General features: G+C 48.6%; 1 protein-coding gene across 2 annotated transcripts in view; it reads left to right on the top strand.

Moving 5' to 3' along the window:
* The first annotated feature begins 519 nt into the window (after nucleotides 1–519).
* ME1 (malic enzyme 1) overlaps nucleotides 520–21423 on the top strand; it is a 672171-nt gene continuing 651267 nt past the window's right edge. The window contains exon 1 of one of the 2 annotated variants that reach the window (XM_063916902.1): nucleotides 520–823. In XM_063916902.1, coding sequence (XP_063772972.1) covers nucleotides 707–823 — 117 coding nt within the window. In that variant the 5' untranslated portion in view covers nucleotides 520–706. The remainder of the gene's footprint in view (nucleotides 824–21423) is intronic. The other variant, XM_063916903.1, reaches the window with a different exon arrangement.

Here is a 21423-nt window from a genome sequence, read left to right as displayed (position 1 = left end):
TGTTAGTTCCCATGATAATTTTTGTTGTTACATAACATAAGCCTTACATATAGCACACAGCAGCAGTGTTCCGGAACAGCAGTTCAAACTACATGAAACACAAAATACAGTATATATGCCATGGTACAAAAATTATTTACTGTTCAATGGGGGAGATTCAAATGTTTGAAAAGTCGGTTGGGTGTCTTTTTTCCCCTGTCTATTAGATAGGAATATATAGACCCCCAACTGACTTTTCAAACATTTGAATCTCCCCCACTATGTGTTGTGTCCCCATGGAAATCTGCAGCGTGGTCTACGTGCCCAGCACAGAGCTGTCCTCTATGAAAGGAGCATTCCAATTATATTTCAATGTAGCTTTCAGTGTAATAGTGCTAGTGAAACACTGATGAGATAACAATGCAGCCAAGGCACTATTAAACTTTACAGCACAGAGTGTGAAGCAATAAATGAAAAAGAAGCTTGCAAGCATAGGCAAGAGTCTAATCTTGTTGTCAGTGACTCAGCACTTCTCTCCTCCTGTCCTGTCCCACACATGCTGTCAGCTGATCCTCACACAGCTCCAGCGCTTACTGCACTCACACACCAACTAAACACATCTAGCAGTGCTACAACTCACAAATACAAGGGACCAGTCAAATCCAATATAACTAACCACAACACAACAATTCAATAAATTATCCTTTTACCTGGATCAGTACCAGACATGTCTTCCTGTGTGGAGAAAAAGGATCAACAAGTGGAGGAGCAGAATGGCTGCCAGACTTTTCTGTACACCAAGAAGAGGGGCTACGATATAACCCGTGACCCACATCTTAACAAGGTATTTAGGGCCCCTAGCTACGGTATATGCGCATTTCATTGGTACAATACTGCAGGGCCGCAGGCACCAAGTAGCATCTATTCCAGTGTCCACTCTAGTTTATACCTGAGCTTGCATTGTGCCATCCTGCTGCTGAAACATGTCTCAGAACAGATTTGTGTCATCATAGGAGATGCTCATTATTTCTATGACCAAAGTGGAAAACATTTGTTTGTATTCATTAAGCCTATTATTTTAAACATGATAATGAATTAAAAAGTATGTCTGATATGTTTAGAATGAATCCAGCATTGTGTAGGGGTAATACTCTGTAATACTGGAATGGGATTTATTAAGGCCATATACTCATTTGCATTTTACGTGTGTTTTTTAATGCAACTAAAAATGTATCTAATATGCAAACGTGTTTGATATGCGTTTCGCCAGGCTTTCTAACGGATAAATGGAATGAATAGTTCTAAAGAAAACACAAGTAAAAGATTTTAGTTTTCTAGAGCCAGACCTGTTTATGAGAATTCTACTTAGTTATAAACGCCTGTGGACATGAGGCCTCATTCTGTACATTTGTCTTACATGTCCAAAACCTGACAAAAACTGATACGGGTAAATCAAAGTCAATGGTACTATTCCCATTTGTCAGCTACAATGTGTTTTTGTGAACATGCCTTATTTCATATTTATCTTTGACTTGTTTTCATGTGGACTGGCAATGTTGTTTTCAGATGGTGCAAACTGAGTCTTATTCAGTATGGATCGCATCAGCGCACACAGTAAGATGCGATCGCATCTCACTTATGCAAACGCCTCTGCCTGATTGATGCAACGTTGCTGGGGCGTCAACTCGGCATTGCGGGGGCGTGCTGTTGAAAATGCAGGGCTGGGTTCGAGGCACAAAAAATGGGCGCTTTGTACCTGCCTACACAGCCAGGCTGCGGAAGCAAGGGGCAACCACAAGCCGATTGAATTGCGATCACACTTTGCTGCGCATTTGTATGCTGGGTGGCTTTGCCCTGTGCTGAGCGGCCCCAAGCATGCAGTCGCAAGCAGAAAATAACAAAACTGCAACTGAGGCTGAATAAGGCCCAGTGTTCCTAATGGTCGCATATATTTTAATGTTTCCATGCATTCACCATGGGGTGAGCTTATGGCACTTCATTATAGTCCAACAGCAAAATCCATGCATGCTTTGAAAATTTGTATGTGAAAGAATTCATAGGGAAAAAATGGCTGGTGATATAAAATTTTCCTTACACACGCTGGTACTAACAAGAAGAAAACTACATGTACTGTAGGACCAGGGACATGTGCCTTCCTGCATCGTGGTGGGACAGACTTTAGCTGGAGGACTGTTCTGCTCCGTAAGGATAAATACATCCGGTGGGCTGGAACAGCGGGTGGCGATGCAGGGGGACTTAATATGGCTGCTGTTTTTAGGAATAAGTTATTCTCCAATCAGCAGTCAGCTTTCAGGTACAGTAGCTACTATATCAGGTCTTCCCTGATGAGTAATTGTATAAATATGACCTGGAAATATGTGTAACAATGGCAAGGACAGCAACCCATTAAAACACTAGAGGTGTGAAAATAAACCTACAAAAGTGGTGCCCCTTTCAGGGATTCGGTCTCTATAGGAGTATGACAGCACCGCGCCCCAGCCTGCGCTCAGATACGTCAACCTGAGGCAGGTGGCTGGACGTGACATGGAGGTTGTTCAAGCTGCCACCACGAAGAGTATTAGAATGGTGCATCTTGCGTTCGCCAAATCCTTAAATCACACTTGCAAAATCCATAGTTATTGCGCCAGATTGGGGCTGGGGATCCCGGCAGTCAGCATACCGACCCTGGGATAACGGCAGGGGGGAGGGGGAGGCGAGCGCAACAAAGCCCCTTGCGGGCTCGGTGGCTTGCTGCGCACGCCACAGATTCTGTGCCCACTCTATGGGTGTCGTGGATTAGTGGGAATAGTCCCTGTGGGTCGTCATTCTGTCTGCCAGCATTTTGATCGCTCAGGATCCCGGCGTCGGCATGGTGACCACCGGGATCCTGAGCGCCGGTCACATGACCACGTCCCTTATTACACATATGTAGCATAGTCCTTTCCAGACGCATGAATTCATAGAGCACAGAGATATTGCTGGTACACGTTTAGGATTTATTGAGAAATATCTCCAGGGTTAAGTTACAAAGAGAAACAATGGTAAATAAGTAAGACACAAATTATGACCTCAAAGAAATAAATGGGGTAAAAAGTCAGAAAAAAACTAAATCTTACGCTGAGGTTTCACGTAATCTGAGAGGAGGGAGTCCGCAAAAAGCAGAAGATGGGATCACTTCCTAGCATAAAGCTTCTCCATTCACCCAGTTGTGTGTTCTTCTGGGTCATATAGTTCTACAAACACTCCTTCCACCTTTCCAGGCTGAGCAAGGCTTGTCCTTTGTTTGCACAAGAAAAGTGTGGATGCAAATTAGGTGCCTCCAGGGACCACAAAGCTTGTATATCTCTCTTGATTAAGAGACCTGGTTGAATAGTCATACCTTTGCTAAGATATTGGTTCTCCCATCCTGCTTGTGATTTATGGCAGGCAAGCTGACACTCTCCTAGCCTGTTTTTCTCCAGAGCCAGTGCAGGACTTCCCCATTGTGAAAGCAAACACTGTCCCAGAATGCCCAGTCTTCAAAAGGATTCTATTTCACAGATACAGTTCAGCAAGGGGCTTATACAAGGCAAATATAGTTCTGAACCTAGTAGTTCATACCACACAGACATTTATAAAGTATACATTTTGGGAGCACTGTAATAATTCCCATACTGGTCACGGTCGGGTTATTATTCACAGGACCATGAGCACAGTTTACTCAGGGCACACAGAATGCATACAGTCACAACAAGTGACTTTGAAGAATCATTGTAACCCATGGCAATGCCACAAGGAGCACACTTATTTTACACAAGGTTTAGTCCACAACAGACCAATAGTTCAACACAGACTTCTTTCCAGCATATGGCACATAGCAATGTTTTAAAAAGATATAAAAGCATATAAAAACCAATGGGTGATTTCCCCAGAATGGCTTGCTTCACAGTACATGTGCACAGGGTTGTATTATCCATAAGACTGACTAGGCTGTAGCCTAGAGGTCCCGCAGGGACGAGGAGCCTGTCCGTTTTTTTGCTGAGGCACTGTTACCTGCACCCTAGGGCTCAGTGGCGGAACTAGCGAGCGGTGGGTCCAGGTGGGACAAAATGCTTTGGCCCCCCCCCCCCCCCCATCCCATCCAAATCCACCCCCTCACCCCTGGAGAGGATCTGGCGAGGGGGACCTGCTCAGGGTGTGCAAGAAACGTCATCGGAGCCCCACCCCTGCATGCAAAACAGGGGCAGTGCGCGCCGTAGGCGCACGCAAAAATACATAGTGGCGTGGCTTCGTGGGGAAGGGGTGTGGCCACAAAATAATACCAATTCATAAAACGGTGCACAGTAGTCTCCATTATTCAAATTACGCCACACAGTAGCACCACTACACCAGGTAGAGACCCTTTTACACCTTACGGCGGACAGATTCCTCTTTTTACACATTACAGCAGACAGCGTCCCCTTTTTACACATTACGGCAGACAGCGTCCCCCTTTTTACACATAACGGCAGACAGTGTGCCCTTTTTACACATAGCGGCAGGCAGCATGCACTTTTTACACATAACGGCAGACAGCGTCCCCTTTTTACACATAACGGCAGACAGCGTGCCCTTATTACACATAGCGGCAGACAGCGTACACTTTTTACACATAACGGCAGACAGCGTACCCTTTTTACACATAACGGCAGACAGCGTGCCCTTGTTACACATAGCGGCAGACAGCGTACACTTTTTACACATAACGGCAGACAGCGTCCCCTTTTTACACATCACGGCAGACAGCGTCCCCTTTTTACACATCACGGCAGATAGATTCCCCCTTTTTACACATTACGTCAGGCAGATTCCCCCTTTTTACACATTGCGGCAGGCAGATTCCCCCTTTTTACACATCACAGCAGGCAGATTCCCCCTTTTTACACATTGCGGCAAAGATTCCCCCTTTTTACACATTGTGGCAGGCAGATTCCTCCTTTTTACACATTGCGGCAGGCAGATTCCCCCTTTTTACACATTGCGGCAGACAGTCCCCCTTTTTGCACATAGGGGGTCATTCCGAGTTGTTTGCTCGTTATTTTTCCCCGCAACGGAGCGATTAGTTGCGAATGCGCATGCGCAATGTCCGCAGTGCGACTGCGCCAAGTAAATTTGCTATGCAGTTAGGAATTTTACTCACGGTTTTTTCTTCGTTCTGGTGATCGTAATGTGATTGACAGGAAGTGGGTGTTTCTGGGCGGAAACAGGCCGTTTTATGGGTGTGTGCGGAAAAACGCTACCGTTTCTGGGAAAAACGCGGGAGTGGCTGAAGAAACGGAGGAGTGTCTGGGCGAACGCTGGGTGTGTTTGTGACGTCAAACCAGGAACGACAAGCACTGAACTGATCGCAGATGCCGAGCAAGTTTGAAGCTACTCAGAAACTTCTAAGAGGTGTGTAATCGCAATTTTGAGAATCTTTCGTTCGCAATTTTACTATGCTAAGATTCACTCCCAGTAGGCGGCGGCTTAGCGTGTGCAAAGCTGCTAAAAGCAGCTTGCGAGCGAACAACTCGGAATGAGGGCCATAGAAAGACAGAAAGAAAGACAGAAAGAAAGAAAGAAAGAAAGAAAGAAAGAATTATACTTACCCTCTCCGCTGGCTCAGGCTCCTCAGTGCAGCTTTTGGCAGAGATCCCGGGCAGGAGAGAAGGAGGAGGAGGGAGCCGCAGCAGCGCTCTGTTATTGGTGGAGGCGCTGCTACTGCTGTCCCTCTGCTTCACTATAGGCTGTTCTCGGAAGACAGCCTATAGTGAAGCAGAGGGACAGCAGCAGCGCCTCAACCAGTAACAAAGCGCTGCTGCGGCTCCCTCCTCCACCTCCCTCCTTCTCCTTACCCCGTGACCACTGCGCTGCGCTCCTCTCCGACTCCTGTGTGCTGCAGGCAGCGGTTGCCCGCAGCACACAGCGGCATGTAATGAGTCAGTTTGACTCATTACATGCTTTGGGCCCCTGGACAGTGGCGGGCCCCAGTGCAACGCACTGGTTGCACTGGCGGTAGTTCCGCCTCTGTTAGGGCTCCACTTACTGTATCTGTGTAATGTTATCGAATCCCTAATTCACACAGCCATATGCTGAACAAGCAGTCATTATGTAAAAAAAAACTGAGAAGTAGCAAGGTGTACTCATAGGGGTAAATTTACTAAGATGGGAGTCCTATTTAAGATGGGATGTTGCCCATAGCAACCAATCAGCTTCTACTTTTCATTTATCTAGCACCTTCTAGAATATAATACTTGGAATCTGATTGGTTGCTGTGGGCAACATCCCATCTTAAATAGAACTCCCATCTTAGTAAATTTACCCCATAGTCAGCTGAGGTTTGTTTTGAGACAATGGGGGAGACAACAATGAACCAATAGCACACTAGTGTCGGGGTTGTGGTGTCATGCCTCCTTCTACTGCCTTATTACACTTCCGTGAATAATACAGTCTAGTCGTGAACTGGATCGCAGGTTCTCGAATGTTCCTAACTATAACAGTTATTATTTACACATTTTTAAAAAGAACAAATGGCAGCCAACACGTACAAGCACAAGTCAGGATTTCAAAAGAAAAGGAAGAACTTTATTTCAACTTGGTACCGGTATCCGTGTGAATACTGAAAGTGTAAGTGTAAGCTCTGCTTCCCAAACCTCAGCTGTAGTGGGGTGAACGACTGAAATGCCAGAGGGAGGCCCGAAATATTTGAAAGACTAGGGGCCCGGCCATAGTGTAATAAGGCCCTGCATGTGCACTGCTAACAGTGGCAGATTTTTGGTGTGGATCATTAGCTCGACCAGTATTAGGTTGACAGTCACTATGTCGATCCCATATGGTTGATCTGCACATGGTCAACATGTAATAGTTAGACACCTGAAAATTCAACATGTACAATAGGTCGACACAGTTAAAAGGTCGACATGTAAATGGTTGAAAGGTTTTTTTTATTTTTGGGTGTCATTTTGTCTGTTAAACCATGTAAAAGCCAAATTAGTGGAAACGTGTATGCTTGCCATGATTCGGTTAAGGTGCCTCGTACAGGTTGCTGTTCCCACTCGTAGTCCACGTAGATGTAAACTAAGAAAAAATGTGGAAAAAAACCTTACGTCGACCATATCTGTGCCAACCATTGTCATATCAACCATTTGAACCTGTCGACCTTTTGAACCTGTGACTTTAAGCACTGTCGACCTTTTACATATCGACCTTTTGACCATGTCAACCTAATGCATATCGAACATATGGGGCGACCTATTGACTTTTGACCTATTATCTACGGATTTTACCTAGGGGCCGCAGGTCTACAGCCCCCAGGAAAATGTACCACCTTTGAGCCAGGTGCAGTATGTGACTGGCAGTGACTTCCCAGACACAGTACAGGCAGTACCAGGGGGAGGTGTTTTCTTCCTCTGGGACTGCCAGTATGGGTTGCGATTAACAGAGAGCATGTTCCTAGTGGGAAGCCACCCCCTGCCATTCAAGTAGCCCTATCTAGTTTCTATGTGCTACTGATGATGCAGTCCTAGAAGCCTGTGTTTTGAGCATGCGCAGTCCCACCGACACTTGTGCTCATGCGCCGGACCCGGCATCTGCCAGATCCATTGCGCAGGTCCCAGACGGCCTGGGCCTATCTCTCTTTCTTCCTCTCCGTGCAGGACACTTGTGCAGCACAAGCAGCGGCAGCCCCCTTAATACAAGCAGGTAGGAGCCACTGCGTGCTGACTACTACTGTTTACCTGTGAGCATATCAATATTAAGTAATAACTGGAGCTTGGAGATGATTGGGTCTATTAATGAAGTAGTGAAAAGAGTGGAGAAGTTGCCAGTCGAGAAGTTGGGAGGGTAAATACATTACCCTCTGTAATGGGGTAGAAGCAGTATTAGTACATGTTATGTGCGCTGATACCGTTCCTCCACCACATATGACAGCTGCGGTGGCAGCACAGTGACAGGGCCTCTATGCATCCTGGTCCATAACGGCGCTGCTATCTAACAGATAGCACGCCGATATGAGGGGGCACCGTTCCGACACCTGCAGCTGTTGATTTCGACAGCGTCAGGTGGCGATACTCTATCTCCACAGCTGTCCCCTGCTGTGGTGTCTGCCGGTTCAAGACTGCGCATGGGATCTCGGGCTTGAAGACACAGCGCATCAGCACTGAGCTGATGCACCGATTGCTCAGGGGAGCATTGCCAGAGGAGGGAGTGATTTGGTTTTATACATCTTGTCGATGTTCCTTCCTGCTTCACCTGGGAATGAGGCAAAGCGGGAAGTGTTATTTACCCCTGGCCTTGTTATTTGCTATTATGGATGACTGTAGCAAGACCGAAGTATAGCAATGGCTGTAGATAACTGCCAATAAATATTGATTGCAGTGGTAATAGGTTATATTATAGTAAGAGAAAGTTAAGTGCAGGGGTTCAGCATATCATTTCTGTTTTTATAATTGCTGCAGGGCCATCTTAACAGCAGTGTAGGCCCCTGGGCAAAGCAATGCACTGGGCCCCTACCAATCGTCAAGCAGTAGGGGTGGGGAGTGCTATCAGCGGCAGCCTTATATGTCCCGTGGGCAGTAGAGGGTGTTCTGTTTTGTAGGACCGGGAGCAGTAATTTCTGCTAATTACTCCTTTACTGCACAGATGGTGGGAGATGGGCAAGAGGGAGAACACTAAACTGTAGAAGGGGCATTGGGCTAAATGAAGGGGCCTCGGTACATGGCTTTTGGAGTATACCCTCAGAAAACCTGTAAGTCAGACAGAACCCGAGTTATCTGGCTGGGAAGAGTAATTAACAGGCTCGGGTGGGGACCACTGCTTTGAAGTCAGATATCTCTGGTTCCCCAGGCCAATTTTAAAAAATCTGGTACCCCTGGAAAAAGGGGACCCTCAGCTATCAGCCTAGGGCCCTTAAACTCCTGGGGCCCTTGGGCAACTGCCCATTGAGCCCATACAAAAAGACGGCCCTGTACTGCTGTCGTAGTTTATTTCAGTCAAGCATTATCAGTTTCTAGATGGTTGTGGTTTTGCAGAGTGCAGCCCCATTCTGCAAGACTTGTAGTTTCTGAACAAAACTAAACATCCAGAATTTACAGGTTGTATTACAAATGACTGCTCAGCACCCCTCCCGTATTGACTAACTGACACGTAAGCATGTGTATTGGGGAATGTGTGCATGAGAAAGGAAGATACTGGATAATCACAGACTTCCCAAGTTCTGTTTCAAACAGCATGATCTGAAGTGTGAAAACAGAACTGTTCTTTATCAGCACACTGTGGTCCTGATTTATCAGCAGCTACCAACACTCATCACAGCCAGGGGAGAGGCACACACTCTTATTTCACCTCAGAAAATACTCCAGAGCACCCCTGTGAGATAGAGATGTTGGTACAGTCCTCTAATGTTTGACCTTAAAATCAGTTTAAGGAAGAGACGGTAGATGAGTTCTTACACTAGTAGGCAACGTTCTATCCTAAAGGGCCCCATACACTACAGCGACATTTCGGACCCTCATGTCGCATACGATTTCCCTTGAACCGCCCGGCAGCTTCCCGGGTGGCAGGACTGCATATGATACATCGTATGCGGTCCTTTTGCATACGATGTATCGTATGCGATCCCAGCCATGCCTGCGGGATCCGACATATCACGAGTGCAGCACTAACGGCCTAGAGGAGCGCGCATCGGATTGGATGTAAAACACATCTGATTTGCCACTTTTCATCCGATTTATCGGCCCGAAAGGTCGAATTAGTATTAAATCGGGCATTATCGTTCTAGTGTATGTGGCCCTTAAGATTCAAAATGAAGTAAAGACAACGTACAGTACATTGGGCAAATGGTATTCACAAACATATGCAGGTCCTGCCACATAGATACTCATATACAGTATAGATACATGTAGAGAAACAAAAAATGCTGCTTTTACTCACAATCACTTTGTAAATTCACAGCTTTAAAAACTATGGTGGCGGGATGTACTAACCCCCGACCACCGCGTTTTCGGCCCATAGGGTATCGCCATCTTTTTATGGCGATACCCTATAGAAGCCTATAGGATTCTTACCGCCGCCTCCGCCGCATCTCGCCGCCGCTCAAGATGACCCCTCCTCCCCCCGGCATACCTGTGTGTCACTGAGCTGCTGCTGGTGTGGCCCCCTCCTCCTTCTCCCCCGCAGAACAGCCTTATCTCCTTCCGGCTGCAGGGGGGAGGAGGAGGAGCCCGGGGACTCCCTGCACACGTCACCTCCCTGGTCTGGGAGGTGAAGGAGACCCGTGCTGACCCCCGCCGACCCCTGCAGACATCATCACGGGGGCCTCCTATACCGCATTGCGATACTAATCTCATATGTTAGTACATATGCGATTAGTATCGCTGCGGTAGGCAGCGAGGGGCGGCGATGACATATAGTACATCCCGCCCTGAGGCTGATGTATCGGATCCGGTCTCTAAGTCAACAAGACTTAGGTCGACAATGTCTAGGTCGACAGTAAGTAGGTCAACTTGGTTTCTAGGTCGAACGGGACTCTAGGTCGATATGTTCTAGGTTGACATGACAAAAGGTCGACATGAGGTTTTTTAAAAAAAATTAATTTTTTGAACTTTTTCATACTTTATGATCCACGTGGACTACAATTGGAAACGGTAACCAAAGCATGGCGAGTGAAGCGAGCCATGCGAGGGGACACGGTGCACTAATTGGGGTTCCCGGTCACTCTACGAAGAACATAGCACAATGTTTTTTCTCTAACGTCCTAGTGGATGCTGGGGACTCCGTAAGGACCATGGGGAATAGACGGGCTCCGCAGGAGACTGGGCACTCTAAAAAAGATTTAGTACTACTGGTGTGCACTGGCTCCTCCCTCTATGCCCCTCCTCCAGACCTCAGTTAGAATCTGTGCCCGGACAGAGCTGGGTGCATTTTAGTGAGCTCTCCTGAGCTTGCTAATAAGAAAGTATTTTAGTTAGGTTTTTTATTTTCAGAGAGCTTCTGCTGGCAACAGACTCTCTGCTACGTGGGACTGAGGGGAGAGAAGCAAACCTACTAACTGCGGCTAGGTTGCGCTTCTTAGGCTACTGGACACCATTAGCTCCAGAGGGATCGAACACAGGAACCTGACCTTGTCGTCCGTTCCCGGAGCCGCGCCGCCGTCCCCCTCGCAGAGCCAGAAGACAGAAGCCGGCGGGCTGAAGCAAGAAGACGTCAAAATCGGCGGCAGAAGACTCCTGTCTTCATATGAGGTAGCGCACAGCACTGCAGCTGTGCGCCATTGCGCCCACACTAACCCACACACTCCGGTCACTGTAGGGTGCAGGGCGCAGGGGGTGGCGCCCTGGGCAGCAATTAAGTACCTCCTGGCAAAAAGCAGCATATATACAGTTGGGCACTGTTATATGCATGAGCCCCCGCCATTAATTTTACACAAAATCGCGGGACAGAAGCCCGCCGCTGAGGGGGCGGGGCCTTCTTCCTCAGCACTCACCAGCGCCATTTTCTCTCCACAGCTCCGCTGAGAGGAAGCTCCCCAGGCTCTCCCCTGCATCACGGTAGAAAGGGTAAAAAGAGAGGGGGGGCACATAAATTTAGCGCATTAATTATATATACAGCAGCTACTGGGTGAACACTAAGTTACTGTGTGATTCCTGGGTCATATAGCGCTGGGGTGTGTGCTGGCATACTCTCTCTCTCTGTCTCTCCAAAAGGTTTTGTGGGGGGGTCCTGTCCTCATATAGAGCATCCCCTGTGTGTGTGGTGTGTCGGTACGCGTGTGTCGACATGTTTGACGAAGAGGGCTATGTGGAGGCAGAGCAAGTGCAGATGAATGACGTGTCTCCGCCGACGGCGCCGACACCTGATTGGATGGATATGTGGAAGGTGTTAAATGATAATGTAAACTCCTTACATAATAGGTTGGATAAAGCTGATGCCTTGGGACAGTCGGGGTCTCAGCCCATGCCTGATCCTACAGCGCAGAGGCCGTCAGGGTCTCAGAAGCGCCCACTATCCAAAATTGTTGACACAGATATCGACACGGATTCTGACTCCAGTGTCGATGACGATGATGCAAAATTGCAGCCTAAAATGGCTAAAGCCATCCGCTACATGATTATAGCAATGAAGGATGTTTTGCACATATCAGAGGTAAACCCTGTCCCTGACAAGAGGGTTTATATGTATGGGGAGAAAAAGCAAGAGGTGACTTTTCCCCCTTCACATGAGTTTAATGAATTATGTGAGAAAGCGTGGGATTCCCCCGATAAGAAAGTGCTGATTTCCAAAAGGTTACTTATGGCGTACCCTTTCCCGCCAACGGACAGGATGCGCTGGGAATCCTCCCCTAGGGTAGATAAAGCTCTGACACGCTTATCTAAGAAGGTGGCCCTGCCGTCACAGGATACGGCCGCCCTAAAGGATCCTGCAGATAGGAAGCAGGAAAGTATCCTGAAGTCTGTTTATACACATTCAGGTACTCTACTGAGGCCAGCAATTGCGTCGGCCTGGATGTGTAGTGCTGTAGCAGCATGGACAGATAATCTGTCTGAGGAAATGGATACCTTAGACAAGGATACCATTTTACTGACCCTGGGGCATATAAAAGACGCTGTCCTATATATGAGGGATGCCCAGAGGGACATTTGCCTACTGGGCTCTAGAATAAATGCAATGTCAATTTCTGCCAGAAGGGTCCTGTGGACTCGGCAATGGACAGGTGATGCTGACTCCAAAAAGCACATGGAGGTGTTACCTTACAAGGGTGAGGAATTGTTTGGGGACGGTCTCTCGGACCTAGTTTCCACAGCTACGGCTGGGAAGTCAAACTTTTTGCCATATATTCCCTCACAGCCTAAGAAAGCACCGTATTACCAAATGCAGTCCTTTCGATCACAAAGAAGCAAGAAGGTCAGAGGTGCGTCCTTTCTTGCCAGAGGCAGGGGTAGAGGAAAGAAGCTGCACCATACAGCTAGTTCCCAGGAACAGAAGTCCTCCCCGGCTTCCACTAAATCCACCGCATGACGCTGGGGCTCCACAGGAGCCAGGAGCGGTGGGGGCGCGTCTCCGAAATTTCAGCCACCAGTGGGTTCGCTCACAGGTGGATCCCTGGGCTATACAGATTGTGTCTCAGGGATACAAGCTGGAATTCGAAGTCATGCCCCCTCACCGTTACCTCAAATCGGCCCTGCCAGCTTCCCCCATGGAACGGGAAGTAGTGTTAGAGGCAATTCACAAGTTATATCTCCAGCAGGTGGTGGTAAAGGTTCCCCTCCTTCAACAGGGAAGAGGATACTATTCCACAATGTTTGTGGTACCGAAACCGGACGGTTCGGTCAGACCCATATTGAATATAAAGTCCCTGAACATTTATCTGAAAAGATTCAAGTTCAAAATGGAATCGCTCAGAGCGGTCATTGCAAGCCTGGAAGAGGGGAATTTTATGGTGTCTCTGGACATCAAGGATGCTTACTTGCATGTCCCCATTTATCCACCTCATCAGGAGTACCTCAGATTTGTGGTACAGGACTGTCATTACCAATTCCAGACGTTGCCATTTGGGCTCTCCACGGCACCGAGAATATTTACCAAGGTAATGGCAGAAATGATGGTGCTCCTTCGAAAGCAAGGAGTCACAATTACCCCATACTTGGACGATCTCCTCATAAAGGCGAGGTCCAGAGAGCAGTTGCTAATCAGCGTAGCACACTCTCAGGAAGTGTTGCAACAGCACGGCTGGATTCTGAATATCCCAAACTCGCAGCTGATTCCTACAACGCGTCTGCCTTTTCTGGGCATGATTCTGGACACGGACCAGAAGAGGGTATTTCTCCCGGCGGAGAAGGCTCAAGAGCTCGTGACTCTAGTCAGAGACCTCTTAAGACCGAAACAGGTGTCGGTGCATCGCTGCACGCGAGTCCTGGGAAAGATGGTGGCATCATACGAAGCCATTCCCTTCGGCAGGTTCCATGCGAGGATCTTTCAATGGGATCTGTTGGACAAGTGGTCCGGATTGCATCTTCAGATGCATCGGCTGATCACCCTGTCCCCGAGGGCCAGGGTGTCTCTTCTGTGGTGGCTACAGAGTGCTCACCTTCTCGAGGGCCTCAAGTTCGGCATACAGGACTGGGTCCTGGTGACCACGGATGCGAGCCTCCGAGGGTGGGGGGCAGTCACTCAGGGAAGAAACTTCCAAGGGTTGTGGTCAAGTCAGGAGGCTTGTCTGCACATAAATATCCTGGAACTAAGGGCCATATACAACGCCCTGAGTCAAGCGGAGCCTCTGCTTCGAAACCAACCGGTGCTGATTCAGTCAGACAACATCACCGCAGTGGCTCAGGTAAACCGCCAGGGCGGCACAAGAAGCAGAGTGGCGATGGCGGAAGCCACCAGGATTCTTCGTTGGGCGGAGAATCACGTGCAAGCACTGTCAGCAGTGTTCATTCCGGGAGTGGACAACTGGGAAGCAGACTTCCTCAGCAGGCACGACCTCCACCCGGGAGAATGGGGACTTCATCACGAAGTCTTCACTCAGATTACAAATTGATGGGAACTGCCACAGGTAGACATGATGGCGTCCCGTCTCAACAAAAAGCTACAAAGGTATTGCGCCAGGTCAAGAGACCCTCAGGCGATAGCTGTGGACGCACTGGTAACACCGTGGGTGTTCCAGTCGGTCTATGTGTTTCCTCCTCTTCCTCTCATACCCAAGGTGCTGAGAATCGTAAGAAGAAGAGGAGTGAGAACAATACTCATTGTTCCGGATTGGCCAAGAAGGACTTGGTACCCGGAACTGCAAGAAATGCTCACAGAGGACCCGTGGCCTCTGCCTCTCAGACAGGACCTGTTGCAACAGGGGCCCTGTCTGTTCCAAGACTTACCGCGGCTGCGTTTGACGGCATGGCGGTTGAACGCAGGATCCTAGCAGAAAAAGGCATTCCGGAGGAAGTTATTCCTACGCTGATAAAGGCTAGGAAGGACGTGACAGCAAGACACTATCACTGTATATGGCGAAAATATGTTGCCTGGTGTGAGGCCAGGAAGGCCCCTACAGAGGAATTCCAGCTGGGTCGGTTCCTGCACTTCCTACAGTCTGGAGTGACTATGGGCCTGAAGTTGGGGTCCATAAAGGTCCAGATTTCGGCCCTATCCATTTTCTTTCAAAAGGAACTGGCTTCTCTTCCTGAAGTTCAGCCGTTTGTTAAGGGAGTGCTGCATATTCAGCCCCCTTTTGTGCCACCAGTGGCACCTTGGGATCTCAACGTCGTGTTGGGTTTCCTGAAATCCCACTGGTTTGAGCCACTTAAGACCGTGGAGCTAAAGTATCTCACGTGGAAGGTGGTCATGCTATTGGCCTTAGCTTCGGCTAGGCGTGTGTCAGAATCGGCGGCTTTGTCATGTAAAAGCCCCTATCTGGTTTTCCATATGGACAGGGAAGAATTACGGTCTCGTCCGCAATTTCTGCCGAAGGTGGTGTCATCTTTTCATTTGAACCAACCTATTGTGCTGCCTGCGGCTACTCGTGACTTGGAGGATTCCAAGTTGCTTGATGTAGTGAGGGCTTTGAAGATCTATGTAGCCAGGGCGGCTGGAGTCAGGAAGACTGACTCGCTGTTTATCCTGTATGCATCCAACAAGCTGGGTGCTCCTGCTTCAAAGCAAACCATTGCTCGCTGGATCTGTAGCACGATTCAGCAGGCTCATTCTGCGGCTGGTTTGCCGCATCCAAAATCAGTGAAAGCCCATTCCACTAGGAAGGTGGGCTCTTCTTGGGCGGCTGCCCGAGGGGTCTCGGCATTACAGCTTTGCCGAGCAGCTACTTGGTCGGGTACAAACACATTTGCTAAGTTCTACAAGTTTGATACCCTGGCTGAGGAGGACCTTGTGTTTGCCCATTCGGTGCTGCAGAGTCATCCGCACTCTCCCGCCCGTTTGGGAGCTTTGGTATAATCCCAGGGTTGCCGACTTCTGGGCTACTCTCTCCGGGAGAGAGCAGCCCGTCGGCTCAACAGGGGGAGGGGCGGTGCCTGAGGTGACGTGCAGGGGGCGGACCAGAGGCGTAACGGGGGCGGGACAGAGGCGTAACGGGGCGTGGCTTTCAGGCAGTGCCATTTAAGCCACGCCCCCCGCTGTGTAATGCCGCGATTACCGGCATTATACAGCAGGGGGCGTGGTTACGATGACGCGATTCAACAAGAATCGCGTCATCACCTGCCCGGACCGCCCACTTTACTCGTTAAGTGGGCGGCGGGCAGGGGGTGACCCCCGTAAATCGGGAGACTTGCCTGCTCTTCGGGGGGGCCGGGAGGGTCACCCGTTTTTCGGGAGCCTCCCGGCCATTCCGGGGGGGTAGGCAAGTATGTATAATCCCCATGGTCCTTACGGAGTCCCCAGCATCCACTAGGACGTTAGAGAAAATAAGATTTTACTCACCGGTAAATCTATTTCTCGTAGTCCGTAGTGGATGCTGGGCGCCCGTCCCAAGTGCGGATTTTCTGCAATACGTGTACATAGTTATTGCTTGATAAAGGGTTATGTTATGTGGGCATCCATTGTTGATGCTCTGTTGTTGTTCATACTGTTGACTGGGTAAGTTTATCACAAGTTATACGGTGTGATTGGTGTGGCTGGTATGAGTCTTACCCTGGATTCCAAAACCCTTTCCTTATAGTGTCAGCTCTTCCGGGCACAGTTTCCTTAACTGAGGTCTGGAGGAGGGGCATAGAGGGAGGAGCCAGTGCACACCAGTAGTACTAAATCTTTCTTAGAGTGCCCAGTCTCCTGCGGAGCCCGTCTATTCCCCATGGTCTTTACGGAGTCCCCAGCATCCACTACGGACTACGAGAAATAGATTTACCGGTGAGTAAAATCTTATTTTTTTCAAAACTAATGTCGACCTTTTTTTCATGTCGACCTACTACATGCCGACCTAGAAACCATGTCGACCTACTTACTGTCGACCAATAGTGGTCGACCTAGACACTGTCGACCTAAGTCTTGTCTATCTAACATACCACACACGATGTATCATTCATCACAATTCACATCAGTTTTTTTTCCGTCTAATATCACATTTCATTGCCATATTTTTTATCATGAAATGTATCAATCAAATGCAATATTTATAGTTTATGCGATGTTAGGCATTTTTTGAGATTTTAAAATGCAATACTTTTCACAATTGTTATTGCATTTTTGTACTGCGCATGCGCACTCGAACGCGAAAAAACGTGCTGGGCCTGCTGAGGTGCCATATTGAGCCTCGGAGCAGTGCCAGGTGAGGTTGATGGTAGCCGGAGTCGCGGGCCTGTCTCATGTCGGTCATATTCTGTGAGCAGAACGAGAAAGGCACTGCTGTCATCTAAAAACGGTTCTACAGATCTGCATGAGACACATTTGTGTAAACCCGTCTTTACTGCAAATTGAAGACGAGTGATGCTATATACTGTATAGTATATTTAAATTGGCTCTAACGGCTGGTAAATATTCTGTTTATCCATTCAGAATGCAACAGAGGCTTAAAGGAAAAAAGCAAGGCCAGCACATTTTGTTTTTAATAAGCCATAACAAATAAAGACCTTGATACTGTATGCTTCTTGGAAATGTAGTTATAATGAGTGATATGAACTTGACCTTCACTAAATCTTTTCTGGGCAAGAGTGTGCAATGTACGTCAGATAACAGGTCTTATCTATTAACGTTGGTCTGAATGTTGACTTTAGCTCACTTATATCTTAAGTACAAGATGGGTTCACGGGACACACAGATTAGCAACCGTACTTTATTCACTTTCTAATAAAGTTATAGGGCCAGGACCATTATTATGAAGTATGTGTTTGGAATGCAGAACGTTGTAGTAGCGGTGTATGTTACCACAGGAGGTACCTGTGTGCCTTACTCTACAGCACTGGGCAGGGCCGGTGCAAGGTCTTTCTGCACCCTAGGCAAAGCTTCAGCCTAGCGCCCCCTATCCTGCAAACCCCACCACCTCTCGGAGGAGAGATGCAGGTGGTCACTAGGTGAGCTGGGGTGAACTGCATCATTATACATATATACAGAGAAAAGGGACAACTGCATCTGCATATGGGGTCTGGTGGCGATATTTAATTGTATGTGTATACAGGCATATATGCACACATACATATATTTGTATGCTCCTTATTGTGTTCCATCCCCCCATCTGTAAGTTCATTACTGACCGCCCATCCAACATATGTACTATATTGTGCCCCCGTGCCTGTGTTTTCCCTATTATGCTGTTTACAAGTGCAAACCACCCAACGGGCTATAAGATATGTACTGTCTGTGGTCCTGCAGAAGGGATGCGGTCAAGATCCCGCCGGATGGAATCCCGGCGGTCGGAATACCGACACCGGAATCCTGACCGGCACGATCCCGACATATTCTCCCTCTGTGGGTGTCCACGACACCCATAGAGGGAGAATAAAATAGTGTGCTGAGCGTAACGAGGCACCGTGCCCGCAAGGGGCTGTGTTGCGCTCGCCCCCCTGTCGGGATTGTGCTGGTCGGGATTCCGGTGTCGGTATTCTGACCGCCGGGATCCCGTCCGGTGGGATTTCGTACTGATCCCCCACAGAACCCCCATGGGTTACTTACCTAAAAGTTGTTTCTTTGTTTTTCCTTGTAATTGGCATGGGTCCTCTTGCAGGCGGCAGCAGCATTACAGCGACACTGCTGGGTGCAGACATGTAGTCAGGTGCTGCTTGCTGCTGGAGAGCCAGAATCCAGGGCCTGGAGGAAGTGCATTAGAGCTATGAAGAGCAGCCGCGGGGGCGCCCCTCGGGAGTCATAGTTCCATCCGCCTCCTGTGTGCCTACACATGACTTGATGTTACATGTGTCGGCACGGAGGAAACGCTGAGGCACTATGTGGCACAGGCTGATAGCGGCAGCTGCACATGATTAGACCTGCAGCAGCAGCCAGCACAGTGTAAAAGGAGAAGGTTGTTTAGAAAGACCTCCTTCAGTTTTTTGCTAGATGAATTCAGTGGCGCCTTCCAGAGGCCACTGAATTCAGTGGCGCCCCCAGGCAGCCGCCTAAAGCTGCCTAATGGTAGAGCCGGCCCTGGCACTGGGTCACAGTTACTGTAAGCACACACAAATAAAAAGTTCACACAGGACTGGGTATTAAGGCAGCGCAATACAAGGTGATTAGGGTGGCCACTGTGGAGTGATGATATGGGTAATAAAGAAGATAACACACCAATAGGGCGGTGAATCTGATATGTATAAATAGAAGGGACCGCCACACACAGTAACAGGATCTGTATAGTGTGTCGACAGTGACCATGTCAACATTCATAAATTTGACATAAGAATACAGTAAACATGGTATCAAGTCCCCGGCATGGCATGCTGAGCAATACGTGTTTTAAATACAGGGGGTTTTACTTTTAACCAGTGCTACTTTTCAGCAGGAACCAAGAGGAACTCCTTTCCTGAACCTCTCATTAAATATGACATAATCATGTACTGAGTTCCTGAACCTGTTGTCCTGTGCCAAAATGTATTTTCCATAAGATACATTTTATTTTATAGTCCATTTTGAGTGCCTTCTTTTCTAAAAACTATCTATCTATCTATCTATCTATCTATCTATCTATCTATCTATCTATCTATCTATCTATCTATCTATCTCTTTTATAATAGCTCCACTCCCAAACCCGTTGGCAAAAATACACATAATGGGTAGAGCAGCGTTTTTCAACCGCTGTGCCGCGGCACACTAGTGTGCCGCCAGCGGTTGTCAAGTGTGCCGTGGAGTCAGCGGAGTCAGAGCTGCCTTCAGTTGAACAGAACTGCCGGGCAGCGCTGGGCTCTCTTAGGAAGCTCATTCACGCCGCGGCCGTTACCTATGGAGACGGAGCAGCGTGATCTGCAGCAGTCCTGGCCTGACAAGAGCACACACAAGAGTCAAGTGCTGCCTGAGATGACAGGAAGGGCTTGCATTGTGCAACACACACAGGCGGCCGCACCACCACTTGACAGCTTTCTGCATTCCAGGCCGGCCGGGGATCCACGCGGCTTCCATTCAGCATGGTCACCTTTGCGGCGGCTGGGCTCTGTCACCGCCTGACATCACACTAGTCACACACTGTGTACAGGTGGGTTCCAGGGTTACTGTGTCACGGCGGCTCAGGCATGCCGCAGCCGTGTCCGGCGGCTCAGGCATGCCGCAGCCGTGACCTATAGAGACGCAGCAGCGTGACATTATAGGTCACACATGCTGTGTTGCAGTCCTGCAAGCCAGCCAGCACGCCTGCATACCCGTCCCCCCGCCAGCCAGCATGCCCCCCACACACTGCTCAATGCTCTGCAGCGCGAGTGTGACTGTACCTCCCCAGCTGATGAGGTCCCGCTACAGATGACAGGTAGGGACCAATGTGTGTTATTTTTTTTCTGTAGAGAGCAGTGCGATTGTTTTTTCTGTGGGGGCTAGCCAATGAAATTGTTTTACTATGGGGAGCAATGTGATTGTTTTTTTTTTTCTGTGGGGGCCAGTCAATATAATTGTTTTTTTTCTGTGGGAGCCAATGTGTGTGGTTTTTTCCCCCGTGGGGGACAATGGTGTGCCTTGGGAATCTGAAAAAAATTTCAGTGTGCTGCGAGTTGAAAAAGGTTGAAAATCACTGGGGTAGAGAGTAAGGGGTGGAGAGTCTCTGGGCAAGCAGAAGAGAGAAAGTGAAGAAAAGCTGATGAGATGGATTAGGAGGGGAGAGTAGTCTGTGTCCTATGTATATACTGTATGTATTTCTACACAGTGTAAATAGATGTATGTCATACTTACCGATATTTTAAATCTCCTCTCCGGGAGATGACCGGAGAGGAGAAGCAGGTGAGCGGTGATGAGGGAGGAGCCAAGCCGATTACATCAGCAGGCCCCGCCCACCCACCGGGAAAAGACGGTAATTGGATGAAATTTGGCTAGGGGCAGGGCTAAAATGACGCAATTAGCATCTGATCGCATCATTAGGCTCCGCCCCCCGCCGGGTCCGTGATTTTACGGTGTTATTCTCCCTATTCTGCCCACTTCACTAGGAAGTGGGCAGAATGCGGGAGGGGTGCCCACTCTTCCGGGGGCTGCGGGGGACTACCCGAAAACCGGGTGTCTCCCGCAGAATCCGGGAGAGTAGGTAAGTATGATGTATGTATGTATGTATGTATGTATGTATGTGTTCCACCTGGTGCTGCTGGACATGTCCCCGGAGGCACTTATATGCTCATGGGTGGTGCTGGACATGCACTTTGGCAGAGAACACGCCCATGTGCCTACTGTTGGTGTTTCTTGCGCAATCTCCGTAAATTATTTTTTTAAAGTAGGCATGTATTTTAGTATATTGGCAGACAGGTATTTTCCTATTATACTGGTCTGATTGCCACTGCAAGGATACAGAATTTGTTTACCTATACCCCAGTACCCACAGCACATGGCTTGGAC

The sequence above is a fragment of the Pseudophryne corroboree genome, chromosome 4 (genome assembly GCF_028390025.1).
Source record: "Pseudophryne corroboree isolate aPseCor3 chromosome 4, aPseCor3.hap2, whole genome shotgun sequence".
Taxonomy (NCBI): domain Eukaryota; kingdom Metazoa; phylum Chordata; class Amphibia; order Anura; family Myobatrachidae; genus Pseudophryne; species Pseudophryne corroboree.
This window is presented reverse-complemented; position numbering and strand designations above follow the sequence as displayed.